This window comes from Copidosoma floridanum, unplaced genomic scaffold, assembly GCF_036245765.1.
Source record: "Copidosoma floridanum isolate Cflo_tuat_1 unplaced genomic scaffold, Cflo_Japanese_pri ptg000012l, whole genome shotgun sequence".
NCBI classification, from domain to species: Eukaryota; Metazoa; Arthropoda; class Insecta; order Hymenoptera; family Encyrtidae; genus Copidosoma; species Copidosoma floridanum.
The window spans coordinates 7552017-7575777 of record NW_028321889.1 but is presented as its reverse complement, the minus strand read 5'-3'; the positions used below and the strand labels follow the sequence as shown (position 1 = coordinate 7575777).

The 23761-nt window shown below is 41.6% G+C and overlaps 1 protein-coding gene across 1 annotated transcript in view; it reads right to left on the bottom strand.

Annotated features, from left to right (window-relative positions):
* by (focal adhesion protein tensin) overlaps window positions 1-23761 on the bottom strand; it is a 143296-nt gene that overhangs the window by 74338 nt on the left and 45197 nt on the right. The window contains exons 2-3 of the mRNA XM_089590500.1: window positions 16186-16294; window positions 15891-15928 (exon numbers count right to left, since the gene is read on the bottom strand). Of these exons, the coding sequence (XP_089446626.1) occupies window positions 15891-15928; window positions 16186-16294 (147 nt within the window). The remainder of the gene's footprint in view (window positions 1-15890; window positions 15929-16185; window positions 16295-23761) is intronic.

Sequence of the window (23761 nt, the reverse complement as noted above, 5' to 3'; positions counted from 1 at the left end):
CTTCGGTGTCCTCTCCCTCCGCGCCACCACGTTCGTTCTCGTTGTCTTTCGTGCGCCCCATTTACGCTGAAGGATATAGCTCTGGGGTAGGTAGGTGGGTGGGTGGGTTTGCGGATCTACCGCTGCTCCGGGCAAAAAGTATAAATACGCGTACACTTACCTCCCTGCCTCGTGTATTTCGGGGGTTCGGAGTACGTTGTATAATCACCCTCGTTCTCATGAATGTTCATGTGTACTTGAGCGTACGCGGAACGAAGACGAGGCTCGCGATTGCGTATATACCGTACCCCTGGTGAGTTTTTACGATGCGGCCACTGAGTGCTCTTTGCTGGGTGAAGCGACGAATACCTACTTACGCGAGATAATTGCCATCGGGTTTTTTTTTTCAAGCATCCGTGATTCGTTTGATAACCAAGGGTGCCGCTGTACTCTAGCCTCGGGAATTTCCCATATTTATGCAATGTACTGCAATGTACACCTATTGCCGAGAAACATTATTTTTCATCGATGTTACAACAAATTTAACAGAAACGAACGAGAAGGCGAAAAAAAACAACATATACTTGGCAAAACTTTGAATTGAAGATTAAAAATCACGGTGAAAGTCCACCACCTATATATATCGCACCTCCTTCCCCCAGTGGATCGTGTTGCAGAGGGACCCATCACAAAATACCGCACATCCGTGCTCGTCTCCTATTCTTCGAGCGCGTCCGCCCTCCCTTCTTCCGCAGCCACGCGTCGCACCTCCAACCCTCGGTTTACCGTTTCCTTTTTCTTTCTTCCTATACATGCTATACCTGCAAAACTACTTCGGCCAATGGCACTGCAACCCGTCGATTCTCCGGATTACCGAGAAGGAAGTCATCGGCGCGTCGCCGGTCGGGCCTACTTTTTCCCTCCTCCTCGAGCGGAGAACGACCATTTCTTGCGCCACAGCTCGCCCGCCCCGGCCTCCTCTCTCGTACTTGCCTACTCCACCTCCTCTGGAGTCTCACCACAAAAGTTGACGGCGACCCCGCGAAAATCCCGTTACCATATCCCCCGTGCAGTGGGTTTACTTGTGTACGACGCTTTACCTATACGTGCCACCGAGAACGCGAGGATCGATTTTTCCACGGATAGGCACAACTGTCATTGCGATGTGGACTATACGCGGAGGGCCATAACTACATAGCTTGTTTTTACTTTCGCCTTGACTCGAGCTTACCCTTACCACTACAGCCAGTCAGGGTTTGGCCCTTTGACGTGATCATTCTACTACGCAAACCATTCCGAATTTTCGACACTCGCGGAAAATATAAGTTTACATCGCGCTTTTAAAATAAGCAATGTCTTATCAAAAAAGTTGACACAACACATACATTATTACCTCGTCCTAGCAACCTTTCAAGTATCGAGAATTGTGCTCCGCCACGCAGCCGGCCAGGAATGTTTGGCAGCTGTCACTATACCTGTGTGGGTAGTTTTATATGTACCTATCACTTCGACCGTGTATGTAACATTGTAAATCACAAAGAGCGAGACAATCGGTAAAATACTTTATATGCAACAATGAGCACCTATATAATATTATATCCAAGGCCTCCAGAAATTAGAAGAATTAAAAGATTTCCCAAGCGTTGCAGCGTTGTGTACTTATTGTGGAAACACGATCACATCGCGTGATGGTTGTACGAAAAGGAATCCTTAGCGAGCATTCCTTGCAAATTGGAATGGAGCAAAGACATCCTCGAACGAGGATGAAAATTCGAGAGGCAAAAAATGACAGCAGTACAAGTACAACCAGACTTTCACACAGACCGCATCACTCAAGAGTTGGCACGTATACCTACACCATATATATACATACTTGTGTATTATACCCGCCGTGAAATTGCCTCGGTAATACTCACTTTCGGTCGCGTTGGGTATCCCATCTCTTTCTGGGATTAAATGAAGCAGCGGTATCATCAGGAGGTCACCAGCGCAGTCGGATGAAGCGAGGGGGTGGTGGAAGAACGTCCACTCGAGATGATGAAAATATCCTTTCGTCCCGTCTTACATTATCGCTAAGCCAAGGGGCATCATCAACTTGTTAGCTCCGCATGTAGGGACAGTTTCATCATTTCTGATTCGTACGGGCACATCGTGCGTTTGCGCGCGGAAAGCGGACTTTCCTTGGGCTCTAATTTGCGGTCGCGCTGCCAAGAGAAGAAAGTATACGAGTATTATACCTCGGAGAGAAAACTAGGTGCGGGACCTCCGAGATGGGACTGCGACAAATTTTTTTTTTTTTTTTTTTTTTTCTTCACCGCGAGGCGCTCCTCTGTTTGAACTGCGACTGCACACGGAGAGTTGACAAATGGTGATCTCTCTCCCTCGGATATTTTTTTTTTCGGAAATTCTCAGCTGTATGGAAGTGAAAGCTATCTCTTCCCCCCCCCCTCCTCCAACGAACTGGCCATTATAATAGCATGACCTCCTCCTCCTCGCTCGCTATGGATGAATGCATATTGGCGTGCTGTATATATACCATAACAACATTAGCAGCGAGGATATAATAAAAAAATGTAAAAACCGCTGTACAGCATTATTTACGGGCCGAAACAATAAGTACACGCGTGGAGGCTCCGGTTTTGCAAAAATTTCCCATCTCGATGATATCTTTGGAAGTCACCACACGAGTGTGTGTGTGTAATACAAACACGGCATAGAGCAGAGCGAAAAAGCGGCAGTACACATACTACGTGCGGTGGGTACATGGTGGGCATTGGGTACACCCGGGTAAGTACATATATATATATATGTAATGCAAGGTATAGTGCATCGACCGGCTGGAGCTCGTCCTCGCCAAGTACGAAAGTCGTGGTTACCATAGCGGGGGTTCCCTCTATACTGCACTTATAGATAGGTATAGATATATATATATACCCCCCATATATGTACTTACACCCATATGTACTCGCTCGCCTCCTTTACGTATAGATATTATAGTTACACGGGAAGAAGAAGAAGAGGAAGAACCGGGGAAACCAGACATCGCCGTCTTACTCGTCGCCTTTACGGCAACAGTACTTACAACTTACAACCGGGAGAAAGAGAGAGAGAGAGAGAGAGAAACCAGGTGCGTCGCATTGGTATGGTACACGCATTAACCCACGCGCTGTTTTCCTTACGCGGTACCTACCTACCTACCTACCTAACGAAGAAAACAGAGAGAGAGAGAGATGGTAGATAGAACTCCTCTACGAGTAGGTATTATATACATACACTCGTGTAATGGGTATATACGCGATTGCGGAATGAGAGAGAGAGACGCCGCTGAAGAAACTAGAGAAGGAGGAGGAGGTGGAGGCGCACGTAAGGTCACGAGGAGGAAGCCTACAATGCTCGCACGGACGGAGCTTAGCGGCCGGCCGGCTCTAGGAATTCGCCCTCGTCGCTCTCTCTCCTCCTCCTCCTCCTCCTCCTCCGGTGTCCTTTTTTTCCTCCATGTACGAGCTCTGTACTTGTTTATTGTGTCCATATATATACAGAGGCCATGGGATGAGATATACATACCCCCAACTGGATCCGAAGGATTCGAGGGTGCGAAAACTCATCTCTAAAATGTTGACATTTAGGCCCAATCTAAAGTCATACATCGCGTACTAGGGGCTCATTTATATATATATACGTGGTCCATATACTATAGGAGCCGTATAATGGGACAGCGAAACAAGTAGGTACCTATAGAGGTATAAGGTATTGCGTGTTCCTCGAGCAACCGAGATTCTTGTCGTCGCGTAAATAGTACAATTATGACGGGGGACTGCGTGTGGTCCACCATGGCGTCGCATTATCATGCAAGATGATGATGATAACAGAGCGAGCCCTATACGGCTTCTATCACGTACGTATAGGTGTACATTGCTTATCCACACACAGACACACGCGTCCGAGTTTATTGAACCAGATGTAAGAGCAGGTAGGCGTATAGTGACGTTTAAAATTAGCCGTTGTACTGTAAAATGGCACTACGCCCAGGCTATCGCTAAATATGCCTCGATCAACCCCGTACCTCTATTTATATTGCCCATCAGCAGCTGGATGGATACCTGTATACAAGAAAAAGAGAGTATAGAGGCCGATTTTGTTTTACGAGTCCAGGGGTATGTATATAATAGTCGGTCCATCGACTCCTCCTTCTTGATCCCTAGTATGGGTAAGTACTGCCGCTGTTTCAGCTCTCGGCATAAATATATCCAACCGCATGACCATACACACGTATACCTACAATCGCAAACATAACGACGTGTCACCACGCCTGTAAGTTTCTCTCGCTCGTTTACACACACACGCACACACACGTGTTATACGTAGGCAAACTCGGGCCTACCTGGGACAACTTGTATACGACCGGAGCTCCCGATCGCGCTGCCTCCAGCGAGAGATACCTCGATACCGATGGCACGCCAAGAAACCATTCCACGGCCTCGCTCTCCTTCGCTCCTTCAAAAGCGCGGCGACGTCGTTTCGCCGTCAATGTATACACATATTATGCACAAGCCGAAAGGCCCAGGCCACCGGAGGGGGGCTCTCCTCTCGTCTTTTACACGGTACGTAGGCACGACTTCCTCTTCTCCCTCTCGGTGATGGCTCTTTGAGGGTGGTTCTCTCTCCCCATATACCGAGCCTTTCGCTGCTACAGACCGCTTTAAATTTATGCGCATAATGACGCCACCACGGACGGGACGAACACATCGTTGGGTGTTCACCACCACCAGCTATGTATACCGTGTGTACAAACGCAGACGTCAAACTTGCCAAAGTTGGGGTTGGACACGCTGGCGATACATTTCATTTACGCTAAACAAGACTTTACGTGTTATTTCACCACTTTTTGAAGAGGCCAAAAATTGTATTTGTGCATAAATATACTGCAGTTGGAAGCCAAGTTTTAATAAAATGTGTTTCGTCACAGAATTTAACGAGGGATGATGTTTTACGGAGGACCCCGACGCACACAAATAACGTAAATGAAAAATATACGAACGCCAATGATGATGTGCAGGGGGTGGGCGAAACCCTGATTTTAATAAAAGTCCGATGGTACGGTGGCTCTCCCGCGACAACGGGCCCACCATCAGGATCCTCGATACGGCGCACGTATATACACACCGGGCCCGGCTCTCACGTTCCACTATAGATCACGCCGCGGCGGCGCGGGGGGGTCCCTCTCGGCTCCGGTGACAGCGCCCCTGTAATAACGGTCGATCCACCTTAGGCCGGAGAAACTAGTATCTCTCTCCCTTCCTCGTGCTCCTTTATTATCGGGAATCGGGCATATATACGCCGCTACCGTTCGCGGCTCGCCACCGCCCGCCTCCTCCCTCTTTGCTCGTGGTGGTTGCTTGTACCTCGTGGCATCCGCGACGACACGAGCCGCGTATGTATATAATATATGTACGAGCAAACACATGCTCCGTGTAATGCCGTACCGCACGTGAGTCCGTTGGCCGTGGGTACGCGGTTATACCGCGAGAGAAGCTTTACCGCCGGTGTGCATGGCTCTGCATTCTTACGAGTAGATTGCCCTGACGCGATATACCCTATATATATATACATATGCTCTCGGGCGCGAGCTCATGCCTGAGATTGCTATTATTCTAATGCCTCGACGGCTTGTAATCGCTGCTTTTTGCGCGTATCTTCTATCCTCCTCCGCCCGACCCCCTTTCCAGCCTTTATGTGTGTGTCCTTATATATTATATGCACCCTCTCTACTCCTTTGCCCTCCGTTCGCTAATCTTCGCGACGAAACTTACTCGTCCAGGCCAAACGTGTCAAATGTACGCGAGTGCTCTCTCGAACGGGATGTTTGGTTTTCAATGTTATACACCAGATGATATCACGGCTCTTTGCTCTTTTTGCAACATACCGATACGTATCCCGCGTAAAAAATATTTAATTTGGGAAAAGTTAGAAACCGATTTTTTAGAGCCAAGTTTTCCTCAACTTAGCCAATGAGAAAATCCCACAGTTTTCCCAACTTTAAAAAAAATTGATGGTGACCCTGGCACAAGTTGGGCTCAACTTGGCAAATGTTTTTCTAATAATTATCGTGGCGCTGGCACAAGTTGGGCCCAACTTGCAAATTTTTCAAGGCTTCTCTTCGCACAACTTTGACAATGAGAAAATGCCAGAAATTGGGCTGAAGTGGCAAAAGAAAAATTTATCTTCGCGTAATAGAGATTTACATTGGAAAAAGTTAAAAAATTTCGCAAAGGAATCATAAATCGAACTTTTTTTTATATTTAAGGTAAGTAATAATTACAATTTATTAGCAAATACAAATGTTATTACTTGAATGAATTTTAATTTTCAAAATATAATTTAATAAATATTAATTATTTTTTTCTTTTAAGGTTTTTTTCTTCATTACTATCATCTTCACTTACTTTCTTCCTTTTACTCAACTTGTACTTTTTTCGTATATTTACTATTTGTCGTCCTTCATCACTACCGCCTTCTAATTCTTTTTCTGAAACAGATGTACTGGAATCATCGTCGCTTTCAATAATTCTTCGATTTTTAAAGGGCAACGCAATACGATCGTCTTGCCTTTTAGCACTTTTTGTTGTTGTAGAGTCTAAATTTTTTCTTTCATTCTTCGGGTATCTCAACGTGGTGCATAAATTTGTCAAAACATCTCTGTATTCCTTGTGGCTTACTTTATATTTATTTTTCGAAGCGTTCTGGTTAACAAAATCTATAAAATTACATTGACGCTTTTCGATTAATAAATACATAACTTTTCAATTAAAAAAAAATAAAAAATAATTTAAAATTCCACCTTCAACGGCTTCATAGACATTATCAGGTATTGGTTTAAATCCTTTTTTTCCAGAGACAGAACTGATTTTAAGTTCGTCTTCTCCCACGATCAGTTTCATTAATTTTCTCACTAATTCTTTTGGACTTTTTTTGTGAATATCTTTTAAAACGTTGGCTTTATATCCATCGACAAAAACTCCGGACCCTTTTACTAATTCTACTTGCTGCAAAATTGTAAATGAGTAATAAACTAGACTAAAAACAAATTATTGATAAATAAGATATTGTGTTGTGAAAAGTTACCTTCTTTTTCTTGAAATCTGTTTCTTCACAACTTTGTAGCAATCCCTCATGTTCTGATGGGTTCTACGATTAAAAAAACATAACAGTTATAAACAACTTTCAAAATTATAAAATTAGTTTATTATTCCAGACCTTTTCTGCATCATAGAAATTCTGCTTTATTAACTGCATAAGAACTTCCATTTTTTTTAATTCGCTAATCGAAACTGTAATTGATATTCATATCGATTATTTCATATTCATATCTTACACGTAGAAAAAATTATTGATGTAACGTATTACTCACATCGAGGTAATTTTGAGCAAATGCAATCGGGGTTGTTTCTAACAGGTTCTTCTAATGTTCCGTTGGCATAAGATTCGCTAAACTTGCTCTTGTTACTGCTGGCATCGTTGTCAGTTGATTTTTTCGCAATTTCTTCATCCTTGGAAGACGTTTCTGTTACCATAATAAACGACGTACAACAAATTCATTTATTTATTTTTTGAACAATTGAGTCAAATTTTTCAGCCTTACCGACTTCTGTCACCATTGGTTCGGCGTCAATTGTTGCCGGCGGTGCATCAATCTCCTCTGTGGCAGCTGCCCCATCAATTGTTATTGAATCGCTATAAGAAAATAATTTTTTCGTTAACAAATTAATAAGTCAAGTTATGTTTTTATTGGCAATCGTACTGAAGATCAAGAAGAATTGACAATAATTAACGAGAAACTGCCTTACCTAAAGTGGAATTTTTCAAAAAGACTTATTTTATTTACGACGCTGCTCCCTTTTTTTAAGTAAGATTCTGTTTTTTCCAATTTGTCTTTTTCTATTTCTTGACAAACCATTTCGGTGTGGATAGTCGTCGTCTCAGCAACAGTCTCTTTTGTCGCAGCTGTTTCATTAGATTCGATAATATCTCTAAAAAATAAAAAAGCACATTTTCTTAATCTTCATTGATAATAAATAGTAATACTAATACTAATAATAATAACAATAATAAGCTACTGCAATAGGATTGGAAAAAGAAAAATCCTCGAATAAATTTTCCCGAATGCGGAGAGCCTCGAAAAGTTTATGGCGCTCAGCGTGTTGACAGACAATATATGAATGATCACTCAGGTTACTGCTTTATCGGCAATTAAGTCGACATCGAGAGATACAATATAACATAAAAACTTTCTTACCCCGAGACCATTTTGTCAAAAATGCTTTTTTTGTTCATGAGGATGCTTGCTTTTTTCAAAGCAACTTCTTTTTTTTTTGCTTTGATGTCTCTTTCTTCTTCTTGGCTATCCCTTTTTTTCATCAGCAATTCCTTCGATACAGATGCTCGTCGATCAGAAGTTACTAGCTCACCACTAGTAGACACGGAAAGAGATTCCAGCCATTCTTGATTCTCTATAACAAAATTGTAATAGAAATATAAAATTTTTAAGTAATTCTTTAGAAAATGACACCGACACAAAATGTTAGGTAAGATTTTTTTTACGTTGTCGTGAGCTATCAATTTTTACATAAAATCATTAAATATTATATCTCGAACTTATTTAGTATTCATTTACGATTTATAAATAGTTTTTACTTTACCGCTAGTTTGTATGAGATCAGCAGGATACCAACGAGTTCCCGACTTCGCTAGAAAACATCCTTTCTTTGTTTTTACATTGTTCATTGGCACGACGCTTATCTCTCGGGATTCTGACCATAAAATGAGAGCGAACATTTTTCGGGATGATTTTCTTCTACAGCTTAACCTTCGACCAAAAAATTGAAGTGCCGTCGCCAGGTAGGAGGCGAAGACGTGCGAGCTGTTGCTCTTCTCGGCGAAAGGCACGCGCTAGGCCCCGTGGGCAGCCTCGTCGTCGGGCAGTGGGCCGTTTGTGGAAGTTGTGCTTGAGGAAGCAAGAGTACTTGCTCGCGACCTGGCACTAAGTACTGCAGCGAAGTACGTAAAATGATACACGCCGAGTCTAGTGGTAGAGTATGCGGTGTCGAATTTCGGCTAGTGACGCTCGTCGTTGGCGAGGCCTCCAACAAGTGCACGAGGCGAGGCGTTCGGACATGCAGCGAGGCCCTGACCGAGCCCGCCGCTCTCTGCCTCGTCCCAATGCGTGGGAAAGAGAGGGAAGGCGCGGGATAGCCGAAACAATTGCAATACGTAGTTGGCTATATCAGCTACCTATATGTATTTGCGCAACGGTGTAACGTGTTACCAGGTGACACGAAAAAGTACGTAAAAGCGTTAAGGCGTGATATCATTTTTTCGACCGTTTCTTTTTCGACAATGCCTTGGCGAAAATCAATTGTAGCCAACTACTCATTATCGAATAAATATAAAATTTTAGCAAAAATACTAGATTCCACTGACAGTGACGACTGTAGTAGTAGCAGCAGCTCTAAGAACACCGATTCCTCAAGTGAGGATGAAAATCACGCATCGCTCCCGGAAAATGATCGAACAAGCACTGATGACGGTAAGAATATTATATTGTTTGATTTTGTGATTAATGGAGGAGAGAGAAATAGGCATTAATATCTGGAGTAGCGAAAAAATCGTACGAAAGTTGCTTTGAGGTTATATGCAGGGGCCGCAATCACCGGATTCGCGTAAAAAACCGTGCGCTCGGTGTCGTGCGGATGTTAACTGATATCGCAGAGTCCAAGTGGTTAGGGGTGTGCGTAGGCTTGGTGCTCTCGGGGATCACCTTAGTATATGGACGGGTACGGTGAGAGGACGCCGCTGCTTGAGAGCTCGGCACCGAGTCCTGGAGCGCAGGCTTGACGAGCGAGGCAAAGACGGGCTGGCCGCTACAGCGACGCTTCATGCTGGTCATTGACATGCGGAGCTGTAGCATCTGAGGTATCGACGCCGCCTAGTCAGGCCCCATAACCACAAGCTGGCCTATGGGTATCGCGCGCGTGCCGTGATCAATCAACGGCCCTCACGACGCATGGGCTGTATCGCACTACCTGAATATTGTGCGCACTTAATCGCCTAACCCCCTGTTACTCTCTTGCTCTTGGGTCGCAGTCATTTAAGCGATCTTATGACGCTGGACCTCATTGCGCTGGTAATGCTACATTTGTATCGACTTACAATCTTAAGCCCACAATACATGATGAAAATATACTTTTTAATGATACAATGATATTGAAAATTTACTTGTCATTTAATAGACACTACTTCAACTGAGGAAAATGAGCCGAATGCTGACAATGACGATTATTTTGATGCACTCGATCACCACTTGGACGGAGAATATATCGATGGTAAAAATTTTATTTTATAACTGATTTTTAAATGAAGTTAGTTGTAAAAAAAAAATTATAATTTGAAACGCAAAAAATATTAATCAGCTTGTATAGTACGATTACTGTTATTACTATCACGATTATTATTGTAATTATTATTATTATTATTATTATTACAAGACAAATAATAAATATTTAAACATTTTTTTATTTATTCATATTTTATACTAGTACTTGAAGAACGTGCACATCTTTCCAATGGTAGCAATGATTCCTCCGAAAATAATGAACGAAGCGACGACGAATCACATTCATCGGAAAGTGATAGCGAAGCGGTTGAAGATGATGATTACTCTACTGAGTCAGATGAGGAGGAGGATGATTTGTTCGGTAACGCCAATGAACCCCTGTACGATGGATCTCCTATTACAATTGGTGAAAGTATGATTGCTGTATTTACTCTTGCGACTCAATTTTCGATCACTGGAGTTCTTTTGAGTAAAATTTTATCGCTTATTGAACTGCATTGCATACATCCGAATAATTGTATTAAAACGCTGTACAAATTTAAAAAATTTTTTTCAGAAATCGACATTCCTCTAATACGACACTTTTATTGCTCTGTATGCTCCTTAGAGGTCAATAATAATTATTGCGACGAATGCGATAGAGATGAAAACTCAAGCTATTTTATAGAGATGCCAATATTAAGTCAATTAGCTACCTTCTTTAAAAGAGACGGTTTTTCTGAATCTTTAAATTATCGATTTACACGCATCAAACAAAATCAAAACAACTATGAAGACATTTACGATGGTTCTGTTTATAAGTCCTTGCCTCAAGCTTACACTCAAAATCCTAACAATATTACTTTTTCTTGGAACTCGGATGGTGTAGCTTTATTTAAATCTTCTAAATTAAACATTTGGCCTTTGTATTTAGTCATTAATGAACTTTCTACTGAATTACGGTATAAAAAAGAAAATTGTATTTTAGCCGGCTTATGGTTCGGTGAAATGAAACCGAATGTACATACGTTTTTATCAGTTTTCGAAAGCGACTTGGAAACATTGTATGCGGGTGTGGACTTTAAAACTCCAACTGATTGTAGGAAAATTAGAGGCATGATTATTGCTGGAACTTGTGATCTTCCAGCTAAGGCATTATTTTTGAATTTTCAGCAGTATAACGGAAAACATGGTTGCCCGAATTGTGAAATAGAGACGCAAAGAATGGATAATTGTCAAATTTACCCTTTTACCGAACAATTCACTTTGAGAACGACAGAAAAAACCAAAACTTATGCTGCTCAAGCTCTTGAAAAGAATGCTCCTGTTCTCGGAGTAAAAGGTCCGTCTGCATTAAATATTATAGCACTTAATTACGTTGAATCAACCGCTATCGACCCTATGCATTGCCTTCATCTCGGTGTCATGAAAAAACTCATGTCTTTTTGGTTCGACGCAGATCACCGAAATCACCCTTCTTCTCTTTTTCCTTTTGTAAATATTATTAATGACCGATTAAAAAGTATAACTCCTCCTTCATGTATCGATCGATTGCCAAGAAAAGTTTCAGATTATGCGTATTGGAAAGCTCACGAATTGAAACTTTTTTTGTACGTTTATAGCTTGCCAATTTTAAAAAGCATCATGAATAGAAGATACTTCCAGCATCATCTACTTTTAGTTCACGCGTTAACTCTCTTAAATTTTTTAAGCATTGACGACGAAATGATCGAGTTATCGAGGCGTTTACTCGTAGAGTACGTAAAAAGATACGAAGTATTATATGGTGAGAAATACAGAGTTTGTAACTTGCATCTTTTACTCCACTTACCTGATGACGTCAAGAAATTTGGTCCATTATGGGTCATGTCATGTTCTGAGTACGAAAATTTTAATGGAATTATAAAACACTATGTTCATGGTTCAAATAACCCACAGTTACAAATTTGTTCTGCTGTTAAAACATTTTTATGTTTTTCTGAAATAAAACAAAAATTAATTAGAGAGGACAGTTTAGTATATGACTTTTGTAATAAAGTGGAAAAATCTGGCACTCACCGACGAAAGTTGAAAATAATTGGTGAAAACTTTTTCATAATTGGAATTAATAAAAAATACAGCAACTCACCTTATTTAATAGATATTTTTCAAAGCAATAACTTAGATCTTGATTTATCTAAATGTCATGTTTTCTACAGGCTTCTCAAACAAAGTATTTATTACGAAACACAACAATATTCAATAAAAAAAAAGACAAACTCCTCTTGTATCAAATTTTTTAAAAATAACACGACTAATATAGGTTTCATCGAACTGTTCGTGCGAGTATGCGCATGTGAATGTACATTTGATTGCGAAAATTGTAATGATAATTGTTTAAATTATGTTATTGTTGAAGAATGTACACATACGCGAGTATTACAATGTGATTTAATTGATGAATATATACCAACTATTTACTTATGTGATACGACTCATAATTTAATTGTAATTAGTGCAAATGACATCTTGGATATTTGTTACCATATTAATATCGACGATAATATTTATGTAATAACGACATATAACATTAGTAAAATTTAATGAGACAATTATTTTTCAATTTATTTTAACATGTATAATATTTTGTCCCCATTCAATATTACTTTTGTCCAGTATGACCCAAGTTGTGTCATGTTTATGGAAAAAAGCCATGATTTTTATATTTTGCCGAAATCAGCCCAACTTGCACCATAGTCACGACAACTTTAAAAAAAAAAAAGGGAAAGAATTGCCAAGTTGAGCCCAACTTGTGCCAGGGCCACGATCACTTTTTTTAAAAGTTGGGAAAACCGTGGGATTTTCTCATTGGCTAAGTTGAGGAAAACTTGGCTCTAAAAAATCGGTTTCTAACTTTTCCCAAATTAAATATTTTTTACGCGGGATACTATATGTATCTACAATGTGAAACTTGCCCAACTGAAGAGGACCTGCCTACATTAAGTTACATTTTGCTGTTGTTTCCCATCAATACACGCAATGTGTTGTGAATCGGTGATTCATGTCAGTCTCGTGACAATACTCTATTGGCCGCATACAATATGTAGCTGATGTGTAAGAAAAAAAAGAGACTATAATTATGCGTATGGTATAAATGTTAAGATATATTGGTATTTTTGATCATAATAAATATGTCGCCGAAATTGGTTGACAAAAACAACTCAAACATCATTTAAATTAGTTGAGGTGGCCAAGAGCTCTGTAACTACTCTTTTTCTTGGCTGAGGGAGGAATGTGAAATAAAATATGACATCTGATGAAAACGGTAACCTCCAGGTTTGGAAGTACCTATACAACCTAGTTATGCGTCAGGGATAAAAATACCAACTCGGAATTGATCACCCAGAGTCTTGCTATGGGAATGGTAAAATCGCAAAACGTTACCCGAGCTCTAGCACACGCGTCGAAATGACTTTAGCGCACGAGCGCATCCATATCACACTCGTGCATTTATACGCTTGCGTGCCGTGAGCGCTTTCGTTGCAATTATTTTTAAACTTTGATAAGACCAACCGAAAGTGACTCGTGGCTCTCTCTTCGCATCCGCTAAAATTATTGTAAATGTATAGGTACACGTCATCGGTGTATGGAGTCTCATTTGAATTTTTCTCAAGATTTTACGAAATCGACAACTTGTAATTGGTAATTCTAATAATGTGGTACAAGTACCAAGTGAAGCCCGATGCCGAGTGTACGTGGCGTGAGAAATGGCGAGGCCAAAGTTTTCGGTATTGAGGTCACAGCTGAGAAAACTTTCTTGAACCGTGTATTACCTACTTTCGATATTTTTTCCTGCTAAAAAGTTTAAGCTTGCAAACCCTCAGGATTCATCCTATATAACTAATTTGCATGATTATTGTTTTTTTTTTTTTTTTTTTTTTTTTTTTTCCCCACTACGTGACCTCGTTGCAAACGCTTACTCTTCTCGGGCACGATCCGTCCTCGCATTTAACCCACCGTGTCCGAAAATCGTATGAATAAACAATTATTCAGATCAGCAATCCTGACTCGCATAGATCATTCAGGGTACGAACATATAAGTAAGCAAGTCTCTTGATTGGCTGCCACCGAGGAGAATAAGCACTTCACACACACCTTAACACTTTTCTCCTGGACAAGCAACTTAAGAATTCTTTTTCTTTCATTTTGTTTGGTCTTTGAATGGAGTGTTGAGAGTGTTCTCTTGAAACTGTACAACTAGAGTAAATGGCATTTTTTTCGTCCACGTCTTGCACTATTATGCGTGAATATGTCATTTTTTATGTTTCCGAATAGTATAGTGGATACCTACTTATGAGGTGTTTGGGTACATTTCAAAAGAGGCATACGAACTAAATTAGGATGAAGTAACAAAAAAAGGGATAAAAAATGTCCTACGGATACTTGTCGCGTTTCCACAATTGTCGAATGATTGATGTAGTAGGTACTTACTACTACTCAATAATACATCAAGAAGAGCGCATTATAACTCTTTTGTTATCTTAGTTTTTCGAGGTAGTAGTCTGTTTGCTCTTCACTTGAAAATCTCCTGTTTGACAGTTTTTTTTTTTTTTTTTTTTTTTCTAGAGTTCAGTTTGACTTTGTACGTTGGTGCTTTCCTCCGTGAAAAACGACGTATTATGTGCTCAAGTGATTTTTAAAATGTTTTATGAAAGTCTATAGAAGAAATCTTGAAACGACGAAGACGATATCATTAATTTATCTCAAACCATTTCTTTTTTCTATGTAGATACTATTAATGATTTTTGTGCTTTACTAGTAAGTGCCTCGCTAACTTCTACAAGTTGCCCATGAAGAAGAGCATCAAGTATAAGGTTTGTTTTTATTAAAGCAAAAAAATGTCGTAAATGTAAAACTAGTTTTTTTTTTTATGAATTTGCAAAATGTATTTTTGTTGACAATAACACAATTATTTTACTTGGATTTCTTTGAAATTAAAATTCAGGCATGTGATTGTGCGCGAAACAAAAATTGAATAAATTATAAGATATTTAAATTAAAAAATTTGAGTGTTGAGTTGAAAATAAATTGTTTCAGAAATGCAACTGATACGTCTAAAATGGTGTGTACTCGTATGTAAATAAATTTTATAATTTGAATCATGCCTATAATCCTATAAATGTCAAACAGATGTTTCGAAACGTTATACAAAAAATCAGTAAGTAAGTAAATATACGCAAGTGGCTCAAGTGTCGTGGGAAGAAAATATCGTGGAGAATTTATACTACTTGGATATCATTGCATGCTTAGGTCGGAGTACGTAATGTTTAAAGTCACAGTCTCCTGGAAAGTGAGTAAGCAAAAGGCGGACAGATTGTCGACTTGGTGCATTGAACAGCGCTTCCATAAGTTGACGGGCTTTTGGGACCAACATTTTTTTTTCGGTCTGACCAAATTTTTTCTAATCCAAACCACCAATGCAAGCACTAGTTTTAAGTGTCATACTGTGCAATGATATATATAATAATTAAGTGAAAATTGAGGGATGAAAAAAGCCACTCACCTTATCCTCACAGGCCTTGTGGCAGGTGTATTTGCAAACTAAAGAGAAAAAAACGAGATCTCGTTAATTTAAAAATAATCGTCTTAATTAGAAAAAAAATAAATAAATAAATAAAAATCAAGTTTTAAAACGAATAAAAATGCCCCCGCCCTATAGGTAACAATGTGTCATTGACGTGCATCGAGAAACGCGGCTTTGAGTTTACCCGAGCAAGTCTCGCGAGATGCCTGCTTTACCGGCGCTCTTGCGCGCAATCATCAACAGCTGATTTATTAAGTGAAGAGATCGAGCTCACCTCGACAGCAGGATGCCTGCTTTATCACCGCCTGATGGCACAGCTGGCACGGCCTCGGCTTCCGCAGGCGCTTCGTTCGAAACACGTGACATTGGGGCTCGAATTCGCTCTGAAACACAAGAAACACACACAAAAAAGATCAGTATGAACATTGGCTCGAAACGGGTAAATTCTCAAAGTACAAAGAGTAATCAAATTGCAATTTTTTTTTTTTGAAGCACTTGGGCACTCTGGCAAGCCTATATACAAGTTTACGCAAATAAAAGAACAGAATCGACACGGTCGGCTCTTTGCACCCAATCTCGCATGCAAATAAAAGAGTAGCCGAGAAAAATGACGATCGGCACGGATCGCTTGCTCTCGCCGTGCCTATGCGGTACGTGTATAGTATACTTGATAAGTCAGCAGCAGCGGCTTGGAAAATTGAATGAAATTGACGGGCCGTCCGCTCGGCGGCCCGAGGCGCAAGGAAACGCCGCGATTACGCGCACGCGATCGGATTCCAACTGTGCATCCACATCTCGGAGGGCCTCGATTTTTTTTTTTGTTCTCGCTCTTGCGCGCGGTATGAAAGTGTTCGACTGCCCGTGGCTGCGCGCTCGTGACTTCAGCCTTTTTCGTCCCAATCAATAAAATCAATCGGATCGAGTTGCCGAAGCGCAACTGCAGAGCAATTCACTCTTGTTATCCCCCATCCCAATCGTTTGACAATTGCTGCGTATAGCCACAATTTTAATATATGCTTATGTTCTTGTTGCTTGAGTTTTTTTTTTTTTTTTATTCAAATGAGCATACACGGGTGCACTTGGTGTACGTGTAAAAGGGTACGGGGACAGATTGACAGATTTGCCACCGCAAGTCTGTCTCCTTTGTGATGTTAATGGTTGTTGTATAATATCAACGCTAAACCTGCATATGTAATGTACCGTTAGGCTATTGGTAACGCGAGCTGAATTTCGTTCCGCAAAACTCGCGAGATAAGCGCAAGTGCATGTATATTATACATTATACCCAAGTACGGGTGTATACGTGTATAAATTAATGTACCTGCGCGTGAGTATATAATATATACGACTCAAATTTTCATTTGCATTCCCTTGATGATTCAGTATGCAATTTTTCTACGGCTCTTTTGTCAGTTTTCGATTCCCTTGCTCCCCTCCGACTTATTAAAATTAAATCTGCTAAAAAACCCTGGGTATCCGCACACATTCTTCAGCTTATGAAACAGAGAAATAATGCCTACAAACATGCACTTCGTTCCAATTCCTTGTCGCAGTTGGCAGAGTTTCGACGCCTGAGGAGGGAAGTGCGTAACCTTTTAGATTCTGCCAAAAACCGATACATCTCCTCAGGACTTGAGTTTGCAACCGACATTAAAACTAAATGGGCTATGATTCGTAAGCTGGGCCTTACTGGGAATCCTTTGCCGTCACCTCTTCTTCGTTTTACACCTAATGATTTAAATAAATTTTATGCTGACGTTACAAATCAAGGACCCCCACTTAACCATAGTGACTTAATCAATGCTCTGGCTATCCCGCTCAATACTGATATACCTACATTTAGTCTGGCCCCAGTCTCAGCACGGCCTGTACAGCATGCTATTCTCCAGTGCAGGTCACAAACGGGTGGAAACGACGGGCTTTCTGCGGGCATGCTTAAGTTTGCCATTGATTTTATTGTTGAGCCTATTACTTGCATAATAAATAGATCCATTCGCGAGGCTTGCTTTCCGGCATCGTGGAAGTGTTCGTTGATAACGCCCTTAGCCAAAACGAGAAATCCAAATACCCCATCAGATACTCGCCCTGTAGCAAAACTACCCGAAATTGCAAAGGTCGACGAGCGATTGGTCCATAAGCAGCTGTACACCCATCTGGAACGAAATAATCTACTCAATCCTCACCAATCTGGTTTTCGCGCGAATCACAGCACTCAAACGGCTCTTCTTTATATCCTTGATGAGGTGCGCATGGCAATTGAAAATATGGGCAAATAACTCTCCTGGTATTATTTGATTTCAAAAAAGCTTTCGACACTATTTCACATGCCAGACTGCTCCAGAAGCTACGTAATGTTAATTGTGATGACAAAACACTCAAATGGTTTTTCTCGTACCTGGCTGAGCGTAGTCAAGCTGTGGGGGGTGTCAACAGCACTCAGTCTGATTGGCTCTATTCGGCAACTGGTGTTCCGCAAGGTAGTGTGTTAGGCCCGTTACTTTTTCTTATTTATGTTGATGATCTGATGAGCAGATTGAAATACTGTAAATATGTTATTTATGCTGATGATTTACAGATATTCTACTGATGTAGTCTGGATGAAATTGCCTCTGGTGTGGATAAGGTCAATTCCGACTCTTCAATTATAGTTAATTGGGGGCACGAGAATGGGCTTTCGCTTAGTCTACCCAAGATTTTACCGCTAATTCTCGGTAGCACATACTCCATGGGTCGTCTTGGCCAGATGAGTGTTCCACCTGTTACTATTGACGGTGTGAGTCTACCCTATACTACTGTGGCTAAAAACCTTGGACTATGGATCACATCGAATCTACACTGGGGCCGGCATGCAACGCATGTTGCCAATCATACTTACAGTGCACTGTACAGACTCAATTACTGCAAACATGCATTATCTTTTTCTCTTAGGAAACAACTAGTCAAGAGCCTGATTTTTCCTGTCTTTGACTATATGTCAGTTGCATATCACAGTATCGATAGTTCATCCAATCTTAAACTGCATACTGCTCTTAATGCCTGTGTGCGATTTGTTTATGGCAATATTAGACGAAGGAGCAGAATTACACCTTATCGCATCGCCCTAAATTAGCTGTCGGTGTCCAGGCGACGTGATTACTTCTTGGGAACACTCTCGTTTTCGATACTCTCACATAATTATCTTACTTATCTGGCATCTAATTATCTTCTTGCTGCATCTTTTACTGATTTAAGGCGCTCTTGTCGATTACCTAGCTGCTAATATCTTTTATGCCCATCCTTTCGAACCGAAACATTAAGACAGTCATTTCTTGTTGAATCTACCTTACTCTTAAACATGGTCCATCAAACTATTTTTGACTCTTCCGTAACTCCGAGCTTTAAGTCCAACTTATTTGCTACTCTCCTTCTTCACGACAAAAGCGATTGGGCTAGGGAATGTAGGCTTTTGCCTAGACTTTGAGTGTCTAGTTTCAGTTATTAATTTCTTTACGTTTACTTTGGTTTTGTATTACTTTACTTTACTTCGTTACTTTAATTTTAATGTGTTATTTTTGTTATCTTTTTTTCCTTTGATTTTCAAATTGTGTTATACAAAATTCAGCTTATCTCTATGAAATTTTCGTTTATTAGCTACAATAAGTAATACTTGCAAATGTACTGATTATGTATTTAACCATGTACTTAATGTTTGAAGCCTTACGTGGTCGCACCACATGGCTTAATAAATGCTATACATACATGCATATATAACATCACATACGTACTTTGCATAACTTTGCTTCGGGAGGAGGATGAAGAGGGGATGGGAGAGGGAGTCGTTTTTCATCGTGTCAAATCATCGAGATAACTCGCGAGATAAATTAGTTGTACGTGCGTGTCCATTATTCGCGTGTAATTTAATCGGCTAATTAAATGACCTAAACGCCCGCCATTCATCTTGCTCCGGTTGTTGTATCATGTACACGTACGTTGTATGTACCGCGCAACGAGGCAGAAATACGTCACGGGTATAAGGAATTTTTAATCAAACGACACGTGAACCGCGAAATGAGTGATTACATAAGGTTTCGGCGATCCTTTTTTTCTCATGTTTAAAAAAAAAATGCCAGTATCACCCCCGTAACAGAATGAGAAAAAGAAAAAAATCTACGCGTATGCCGAGATGAAGCTTCCAAGGGGAGGTCCCGACGTCTCGCCTCGCTGAGCAAGAAGTTAATCCTCGTTCCCGAAAAGTATATGGTGCACACGCTTGATGTGGGATATTGCGCGCCGGAGTCATTTTTTATCGTCATTGTCGCGATCGGTGGGGACCGATTTTTTCCAATCCTCGCTCCCGCGAGCAGGAAATCGCGTTACACGCACTGGTGCAACGCACGAACGGGTATAAGTAATCGGCTCCAGGCAGCATCAGCGTAGGCACTCGTAAATAGACGGGTTCAAGGCACTCGCGAGCATTTCGAGTGGAATCAAGTGTGTTTCTTCGTGCCCTGCGCCTCTCTCCGTCTGCTTCTCTTTCTTTTCTCTCTTCGTATACGTGCACACGCGGGCATCAAAAGGCTTCGTTGCCGATGCCACTGGGAGGGTAGAGCCTCAAGTGGTTTCGCGGGGGCGTCGCCGTTCGATTTTTGCGCCCAGCACAAGACTAATTTCGATCCTCCACGTCCGCGTGCATAATATATACTGCGAGACAAAAACAATATTTGCCCTGCAGATCGGCAACGGTCGGATGTGTGTTTGCTCCCAGCTGGTACTTGGGAGTGCTTTCGTACATAAAGTTTTTACTCGTACGACTGATGTACGAGTGTTTTTTTCGAATCATTTGCAAATGGAAAAAAAAAAAAAAAAAAAACACCTGAATCATACAGCGTCATTTCACGCCGATGGTGAAAAGACCGTTGACTTTTATTTTTGTTATTGGAGCAATTTCAGCGAGCGGGCAACGGAGTTGACGAGCTTTCTTGGAGATCTCGGGTGAAGGGGCGCGCGCGAGCGTGACTTTTCACCTCGGAAATTGAACGCGTCAGCGTCATGTAGACTAGTCTTCATCGGGATGGCCTTTGTCCGGAAACCAGTAAAAACGGAGAGGGACGACACTTCCATGAATAAGTCATTTTTAACATCAGTTCGGCTCGATCGCACGTACATCCCCGTCGGCTATACGCATAGCGTAATATCTGATGACGTCTCTCACGGGCATCCGAGGCAAAAGCTCCGGGCGCCAAGAGATGAAAGCTCGCGCGAGAGGCGGCCCCTTTGACGCTCGTCCGCGAAAAGGGAGCGGCTTTCATCTCCTCCTCCTCCTCCTCCCGCAAGTTCTCGTAATTATTTCAACGCGCCTGGAAAATCGGGGATGCGTGCATCAATCCGTTCATTGTGCATTTGCAGGCACACTATATATTATTTTTGTGTAACCAAGTGTATAATATATCTGCTGACGCTGCGTCATCGCGAGCAAATATCATGTACATGATGAATATTTATGTGGATGACTCGTTTTCCGTGTCCGTATATACAAGTAACTACACTCTAGCGAGATTTAAGCCTCCGATCGAATTTTTACACCAGGCCGGTGTCAAACATACGCGTGTGGACTGAGAAACGGGGCCAGGAAGTCAATATGGGCCCCCCCAAAGTGCCAAAGAAAACGAAAGAAAAATAGTGAGCGTTCCATGAAAAGCCATCGATACGTATAAATATATGTAGCCTCACAGTGCCACCCAGGTTCGTGTGAAATCCAAGTCTTCGTCTGCCTCTCACTGTCGGGATCTCTATCAAAGAGATCTATACTTACGTGAAAAATCTGGTACCACGGGGTGTATATATACGGAGAAGATCGAGTTGCCTTGCGAAATTGGCCCTCTCTTTTCCCCTCCATTCTTCCTCCTAAACATGGTAAACCGTATACAAATGTGCCACTCAAGAGGGAAAACAATGTAATTCGTAGACACGTATACTCGCGAGCGAGCCGATCAAAGGATCTCTTTGCTATGCTGCGATCGATAAACACACGCGAAATCGAGCGACATCGTCGCACGCGACACGTTAACTTTGGGTCACGCCGACAGCAGCAGGGTCGAACAATCGGACTGAAAAATCTGATGTAGCCCACTCTCGCTCTCTCCCTCTTTTTCTCCCCCCGCGACAGCCGTAGGGCAATCGCTTATCCTTCGCAAAGTTGGTCCAACGTGTCAAGCTCGCCGACGGTATAATATATATAACGTCGTCGGCGTTGCAGCGAGTCAGTCGAACGAGAGCAAGAGAGAGAAGATAAGTGGCCGATTTTTAACGTCACGCTCGGTGCTTTTATACTCGGCTTACATGCATTACGTCCTACACTACTTAGCTTATACAGCTATAGTACCCATATATATACACATCTATAGGTGATGTGTAGTGTCTCTCCTCTGATGCGCATTAGGCGAACACACTACCGATCCCCGACGTATACCTATCGGCGAATCCGCTTACATATAGCCGGGGCCCGTGACGTGTGTGGGCCGCGAGGGCCCGTCTGTATGTATACCTATCGTCTTGTACAAATAATGCTCTCCGCGGGACTCGAGAGAAATGCGTTTTGGATCCTTTAAAAAAAAAAAAAAAAGTGTTCCAACCCTGTTTCGTTTCGATCTCGGTAAAAGGACGATTTTTGTTCCGCCAAACTCCACCACATGGAGGTGCGTGAGAAAGAGCACGGCACTTACCGTCGCTTCCGTAATGTCCCATCAGCTGAATCATCGGCCCGTGGCCGTAATCCAAGATTCACTTCTTCGAGAGCGAGCACCGCTCCTGCACCGTATATGCATTTGCATCTCTCTCCCTCATTTTCGCGCGCCGCTAAATTACAGTTTGGCGTGCGTGCACTCACTTATTTGCGTGTTGAGAAAAGCATGTGATGCCTACATAAGTGAAAACGAGGTTTTTCTCTCCCGCTCATAATTTGCATCGACGCGAACGATATGCATATAGGAAAGGTATATATTATCTTCTCGGCTTGATATACATATACCTATGGCGCTTGAGCATATTATAATTACATATACGCATGAGATGAGCTGTCGGGCCGAGTGATGACTCGCTACAGGTATACTGTTTTTGTAAAAATCACGGGAAGAGGTGCGTCCCCGTCCCTCCACATGTGTACGTCATATTGTGCACGTGAACTCAAGAAATGACAATCCAATGCGTTCATCGATGTAATTGCGTCCCACCCCCCTCACCTAGAGCCGGTCGGCTATGAATAATCGAGCGGAGGAGGCACAGAGGGGACAAAATTAAATTACACCAGGTGAAGTCACGTAGCGGGAAATATAGTAAGAATGGGCGTGCGGTAAGTGATCCGCTGTGCTTTGCTCCGAAACGAAGCGTCGCCTGTTTTGGGCTGTTCCTCCTCCCGCCTCTTTTGGAATAAATTACCATTTCATTTGTTTCGCGCTGGCGTTTGCAAGACGTATACCATCCCGAAAATCCTTGGATTCGACGGGGCACAGGAAAAAAAAAAAAAAAAGTAGAGACGATAAACGGGACACGAACGGCGTGGAATCGTTCCTCGGCACGATCTTACTCGAGTGCTTGCCGTTTCGCATTTTTAACACGCTGATTCTGGAATTTTTCAGCCGGTGGCGCAAGAAACGAAAATAGCTGACGTACAAGTGATGGCTTCGAGGTGGCCAACTAGTTTAACATAATTTTTTTTTTTTCATCAGTCATGTCGTTTGTTCTTTGCAACGAACTAATATTTTGTTTGAAATTGTTAGCCATTTTGTGTATAGGTATACTATAAGAAAAAAAAGACTGCATAATTGTAGTATAGTTACGTGCAACGCTGTGCATGTATATACATTCGTTGGAAA